General features: G+C 33.4%; 1 protein-coding gene across 1 annotated transcript in view; it reads left to right on the top strand.

Annotated features, from left to right (window-relative positions):
- The window catches only part of LOC137618240 (uncharacterized), a 406446-nt gene that overhangs the window by 28309 nt on the left and 370637 nt on the right, over positions 1-7500 (top strand). Inside the window, exon 2 of the mRNA XM_068348391.1 lies at positions 3584-3745. Within this exon, the coding sequence (XP_068204492.1) occupies positions 3584-3745 (162 nt within the window). The remainder of the gene's footprint in view (positions 1-3583; positions 3746-7500) is intronic.

Genomic DNA, 7500 nt, shown 5'->3' with positions numbered 1-7500 from the left:
TAAAGCTTGGAAACAATGCAGAAACCGCATCCAGGATTGATGTCTCCGCCGGAGATATATTTCCCTGGAAAGTTCTAGGTCTCAAGGAGGTAGTTTTGTCCACGACATTTTCCCACGGCTAAATTTGTCCTTTTATGTTTTTAAATAGAACTTTACCCATCTTCCTGAAGCTGAGGAATGGCTATTGAAATCTCTCTCTCTCTCTCTCTCTCTCTCTCTCTCTCTCTCCTCCTCTCTCTCTCTCTCTCTCTCTCTTGTGTTTATCGTGATGGAGAATTTGCGTTGATTTGAAATTATGCAAAGTAGGAGAGAGAGAGAGAGAGAGAGAGAGAGAGAGAGAGAGAGAGAGAGAGAGAGAGAGAGAGAGAGAGAGAGAGAGAGAGAGAATACATGCCATTTGGGTCAGAAAAATTTTTTTTCTTATTACCAACCCCGTAATATTTTTTTTTTTCTTTTTTCGGTCGGGGCTCCAGAATGATAATGGAAAGTAGACCTATTATCTAAGCCTAGAGACTCTTGAGTTCTTTTCAGATAATTATTTCTAGATAATATGTTTGCTTCTCATTTGAAACGGAACTACCTCATTTATTTTTCCCTATTCTATTCATGTCCTTTTTTTTATCTTTCTTTTAATGGATTAGTGTCAACCTTTCTTTTTATGTCCTTGTGTCTACCTTTCTTTTAATGGATTAGTGTCAACCTTTCTTTTTATCCTTTTGTCTACCTTTCTTTTAATCGATTAGTGTCAACCTTTCTTTTTATGTCCCTGTGTCTACCTTTCTTTTTATCCTTGTGTCTACCTTTCTTTTTATCCTTGTGGTCTACCTTTCTTTTTATGTCCTTGAGTCTACCTTTCTTTTAATGGATTAGTGTGTACCTTTCTTTTAATTGATTAGTGTCAACCTTTCTTTTTATCCTTGTGTCTACCTTTCTTTTATTGGATTAGTGTCAACCTTTCTTTTATGTCGCTGTGTCTACCATTCTTTTAATGGATTAGTGTCTACCTTTCTTTTAATGGATTAGTGTTAACCTTTCTTTTTATGTCCTTGTATCTACCTTTCTTTTGATGGATTAGTGTGTACCTTTCTTTTAATGGATTAGTGTCTACCTTTTTTTTGATGGATTAGTGTGTACCTTTCTTTTTATGTCCTTGCGTCTACCTTTTGATGGATTAGTGTCTACCCTTCTTTTGATGGCCTTGTGTCTTCCTTTCTTTGAATGGATTAGAGTCTACCTCTCTTCTTATGTCCTTGTGTATACCTTTCTTCAAATGGATTAAAGTCTGCCTTTCTTTTTAAGTCCTTAAGTCCTTGTCTCTACCTATCTTTTCCTCTCCAATAACAACTTTCTGTTCCAACCATCTTAAGTTAAGAGGCTCTTTGTGTCTCAACTCAGCAACGTATTTTCAAGTTTTCTCCAACACCTGACAGCCACTTAAATCTCGATTGAATTTCTATCCATTGTCTGCTTATCTGAGCTACCACTAACTTCGTCTTCTTTCTTTCTCTTATCAGACTTTCCTGTTTTATGTTTATGTATTGCATGTCTTGTTTATCTATTTGTATCCTCCAGTGCCCTTTTCTCTTATACTTTTCGGGCTTCTTTAAATCGTTACGTTATTACCTCCGCCAACTAAGTTGGAAGGAGGTTATGTTTTCTCTCCTGTTTGTGTTTCTTTGTGAACAGCTTTCTAACCACAATTGTAATCGTAGAGTAATGAAACTTGCAGGAATTAAATGTTATATATAAAGCTGGAAATAATTAAATTTTTGAAGGTCAAGGTCAAAAGTCTAGGTCAAGCAAAATGTCAATTCACGTAATCATCCATAAGATTGGATATCGTTGTCACAGAGACTTTAAACTTGGTTCATGTTTGAGTGTATAAAAATCCATGCCAATTATTACATGTTAATGTCAAAGGTCAAGGTCAAGGTCGAGCGAAATGTCGAGAAATAAGCTGCCGCGGTGGAGGTCATCGCTCTACTGAGTGCCCCTCTATTTTTTACTATCACTAGCTAAACTACAACCTAGGACTCCAACAGGGAAAATATCTCAGTGAAGAAAGGATATATATAAACTATAGATGAGAAGTAATGACAAAACAATGTATGATAATTTGATATTAGTAACGACGTTAAAATGTCTGTTTGCCCATGAGTCTAATTGTGTACTTCATCATTGGGTTATTATATATTTTACTGTCTCGATCTTACATTTTATCCTCGTCCTCTATGTTGTAATTAACTGTCTATCTTGGTGGCCGATGTGGTAACGTCCCTGACTGGTGAACGCCAGACTAGGGTTCGAGTCCCGCTCAAACTCTTTACTTTCTTTGGTCGCTGCAACATCCCCATTCTTGTGAGCTAAAGATGGGGATTTTGGGGGCCTATATGTCTATCTGTTTAGTCATACGCAGCCATTGCCTGGCCCTCCTTGGTCCTAACTTGAGCGCTTATCAAATGTACTTATGGTCAGTCCCTATAGCATTGTTCTGCTTGATAGAGCAATGTCACTGTCCCTTGCCTCTGCTATTCATGAGCGTCCTTTAAACGTTCATTGCAGTAGCATTTTGTTTTACTTTTTTTTCAAATTTGATCTTCTTATGGTGATCCGTAAGCGCTTATCAAACGTACTTATGGTCAGTCTCAATGGCATTGTCCTGCTTGATAGGGCAATGTCACTGTCCCTTGCCTCTGCTATTCATGAGCGTCCTTTAAACATTCATTGCAGTAGCATTTTGTTTTACCTTTTTTTTCCAATTTGATCTTATCATGATCCGTATATCTTTCCGATGACTAAACATCTGTACTTGAGTTATCTTTCTTTCTTTCTAATTCCCACTGTAATTATCGCCAATTTCATTAATTTATTTCCATTTCATCAACCAACTCTTATCTCTTGACACCTAAAACTACTCTATCTTATCCTTCCAACATCTGTACATCTCGCGTGAGTTCCCTTCATGTCTTATTTTTATACCTCTTTTTATCCATGTTTTGTCTTTTTATAATTCCCATTTGAAGCTTCCCATGCCTTATTGATCTACATTTTGGCTTTTCCTTTTATCAACAGCTCTGCTTTTATTACCATTTTGTCTTTCAACTGTTATCTCACGACACCTACAACTACGCTGTTATAAAAAAGCGTAATTTCAATCGGAAATTTTCCGTAAAAAATTTATTGTTCTTAGCCGTATTTCAGTAAAATACAAGCGACCGTAATTTTTACCTAACTTCGTTATTATCTTTTATCGTTTGGTTACTGTAATATCCCTCCTTTACGTCAAAATATCCGTTTTAAAAACGGTGAATACCTGATATTACGGTCATCAGCCCGTAAAATATAACAAAATAAGGAAAAATTACGACCTGTATTTTACTGAAAAACAGCTGAAACCAGTAAATATTTTCGTCGTCTTTTTTTTTTTTTTTTTTTTTTTTTTTTTTTCTTTTTTTTTTTTTTTTTTTTTTTTTTTTTTTACGCCAGTTCTCCTTCCAACCATCTGTGTCATGTTGTAACTGTTAAATCCTTCAATTTTGTTCCTCGTCTTTCATCTGTGTCTCGTCTCTCTCTCCGTTCGCAGGTTGTCTTCTACGGCTTTGTGACTCGTGTCTACAAGAAGGAAGGACGGGAGACGTATCCCGCCGAATTCTTCATCGTCAACGTCTTCAAGGGAGCGAATATCATCGCCAAGTTGCTCGGTGTCAACGGCGGGTACGGCGGGGTCTCCAATCTGAGGGACAAGTAAGTGGCTCTTTTTTAGTCCAATTTTTTTTTTTTTTTTTTTTTTTTTTTTTTTATTTGTTACGTTTTTATTTTGTATTTTTTTTTCGTCCTTTTTTTCTTTTGTTCGTCGAATTGGTGAGGTTAAGGTGATATATTTGGTGGTATTTCGTCTTAAATGATTTAAATGTATGTGTGTAAATAGTTTGTGTGTGTATATATATATATATATATATATATATATATATATATATATATATATATATATATATATATATGTTTATATATATGTGTATATATATATACATATATATATATATATATATATATATATATATATATATATATATATATATATATATATATATATATATATATATACATATACACACATATATTTATATGTTTATATATATATATTTATATATATATATATATATATATATATATATATATATATATTTATATATATATATATACACACATATATTTATATGTTTATATATATATATATATATATATATATATATATATAAATTTATACATATACATATTGTACAGTATAAAACAATGCAAGGAAAATACAGGTAAGTGGATTTTTCATTTATATTTATTTATTGTATATATCGATTTTTATTTAACTGATTGATTTTGGTAACTTTATAAAAGAGGTTTAAAATGAAATGATAATGTTTAACTTGAATTTAAACAGGTCTTATTTTCCTTTCTTGCGCTATTTGTATTTTCTTGACCTGTTTTTGGTTTAAAGAGAAAATGCGTAAAGGAGAGACTCCTGTGGTAAAATTTATGCAAGTCGTCTTTCTGTATGTGGATGTTGCCATATCGAAATCGTGTTGCTGGCTTTTTAGTTTAGTTCTCATTTAGTTGTTTATTGTGGCCTGATCGGTAACGTCTTTGCCTGGTTTTTCTCAGTCGGGGCCTCGAGTCCCGCTCAGACTCGGTATTGCCATTAGTGTCTGCAACCTTACCATCCTTGTGAGCTAAGGTTGGGGGGTTTGGGGGAGCCTATAGGTCTATCTGCTGAGTCATCAGCAGCCACTGCCTGGCCCTCGCTGGTCCTAGCTTGGGTGGAGAGGAGGCTTGGGTGCTGATCATATAATATATGGTCAGTCTCTAGGATATTATCCTGATTGCTAGGGCAATGTCACTTTTCCTTGCCTGTGCCATTCATGAGCGACATTTAAACCATTAAGCCTTAGTTTAAATTGAGGTTGAAGCATTTTCTGTGTAATTTTGCTTTTTTTGTGATATCAAAATTGTGTTGCTAGCTTTTCGGTCAATTCTCTTATGTTTTTTTATATCAAAAACTTTTATAATTTCGAAGAATATGCGTCCCCCGATGAAAAATTAAATTTCCATGGCTATTAATAGAAAATAAAAAAAAAATTATCTATCCGGTCCTTAATTTTCCTGAGGTTTCTTTTCGGTTGTATTAGAAGCTACTCAAAGGATATAATAAGTTCTAATATCTCTCTCTCTCTCTCTCTCTCTCTCTCTCTCTCTCTCTCTCTCTCTCTCTCTCTCTCTCTCTCTCTCTCTCTCATTATATTAGAAGCTACTAAACACAGTAACCAAAGGATATAATAGGTTCCAATCCCCATCTACTCTCTCTCTCTCTCTCTCTCTCTCTCTCTCTCTCTCTCTCTCTCTCTCTCTCTCTCTCTCTCTCTCTCTCTCTCTTTATATTAGAAGCTACTCAACACAGTACCCAAAGGATATAATAGGTTCCAATCCCCCTCTTCTCTCTCTCTCTCTCTCTCTCTCTCTCTCTCTCTCTCTCTCTCTCTCTCTCTCTGCTCCAACGTGAATAGCATTTCCATTATGCGGTCTTTGCTGGAATTGGGGTCAGGCTCATGTGACATTAGGCAAGACGTGAGTGGGAAACCTCTGAGGGGAATTCCAGACGATACAGAGGTGTCGTTAGAATGGTTGTGACATTATTAAAGGGAACTGTTTAAGCTTAATTTGTTTTATATGTACAATAATGATATTATTGGCTGATAGGTACAATCAGAGATTTAAAATAGTATACAGTGGTAGACAGTAACAATCAGAGATTTAAAATGGAAGACAGTGATAGACAGGAACAATAAGGGATTTAAAATCTTCGTTAATGAATGTTGCCAACATTTAACTAAAGTCTACGGACATCGCCTCCCACGTTTCATATGCTAACAATATAGTAGATGGTAAAAAGTGGCGGAAAATGCAAATCGGGATCTAGAATCCGGATCCGTATCATCTCCAAGCTTTATTGAGGTCGTCTATGACCTAACGTCTATTTTCGGAGACAATTTCATCAAAATCCGTCTAGTAGTTTTGACATAATCATCTCCACACACACGCGCGCAGACAAATAAATAAATAAATAAAATAAAACGATTCGAAAATATAACCCACTTGGCGTAAGTAATAAATATACATACACACACACACACACACACACACACACACACACATATATATATATATATATATATATATATATATATATATATATATATATATATATATATATATATATATATATATCATCAGGTAAATACTAAGCAACTGAGGTTGTTACAAATCAGAACTAATAATAATGAGCTACAAACCTAGTAGGAAAGGCAGGCTGCTATAAGTTCAAGATCTCCAATATGGAAAATAGCCCTGTGATGAAAGGAAATAAGGGTATATTTCAACTATGAGAAATGATGAATAATTAATGGGAAATATTTTAAGATCAGTAACAAATTTAAAATAAACCTTTCGTATATAAACTATAAAGAGAGACTTATGTCAGCCTAATCAACATTAAAACATTAAATGTATACGCCTAGGTTTTAAATAAACATGGGAGAACAATTTGTTTTTATGTTTTAATGATGGTAATAAACTGTTCACGTTTTATTACATGTTAACAAATATTAAAAATGAATAAACTACTCAAGAGGGTAATTTAATCCTCTTAAGAAACTCAGAATAATTTATTGATTTCCAATAAATATCTAAACCATTTTATCATGGTCTAGTGGCTTGATCTTCTGTTAAGTATTGCTCCAACAAGACTGAACTCTCCGGCGTCTTGAGTTGCAAAGTTAACTCATGAGAAACTTTTATTGGATTTTTTTTATATCAAGAAATTTCTCGAAACTTGAGCTATCTGTGAGCGCCAAAGTATTACAACACTTGTTCGAAGTTACTGTGTTTTTCAAGAACTTTCAAGATTTTGGTACGAAGTTCGATGGGATCAGAACATTGAATATTCTTGTTTTTATATTCCTTTAGGTAGATTTCTGTATTTCACACACATACACACACACACACACACACACACACACACACACATATATATATATATATATATATATATATATATATATATATATATATATATATATATATATATATATATATATATATATATATATATATATATATATATATATATATGATGTGCATATACAGGGAAGTCGTTTTTACAGTCATTGGCAGTGAACCTTCTAGCCTTTTCATAAAAAAAGCATGTCTTCAAGGCAGCAGCTGTTCTTTTAGTCGCTTTCTACTACCGTGCTAATAATCATACACCCTTTCCACAGTGCTTATGCATGTGTATATATGTATATGTGTGTGTATATATATGTGTGTCTATACATACATATATGTATTTATATATTTATATGTATATATATATATAAATATATATATATATATATATATATATATATATATATATATATATATATTATATGTAAATATATATATATATATATA

This window comes from Palaemon carinicauda, chromosome 24 (genome assembly GCF_036898095.1).
Source record: "Palaemon carinicauda isolate YSFRI2023 chromosome 24, ASM3689809v2, whole genome shotgun sequence".
Taxonomy (NCBI): Eukaryota; Metazoa; Arthropoda; class Malacostraca; order Decapoda; family Palaemonidae; genus Palaemon; species Palaemon carinicauda.
Note: the sequence above shows the minus strand (reverse complement) of the source record. Positions and strands in the feature narration are given on the sequence as shown.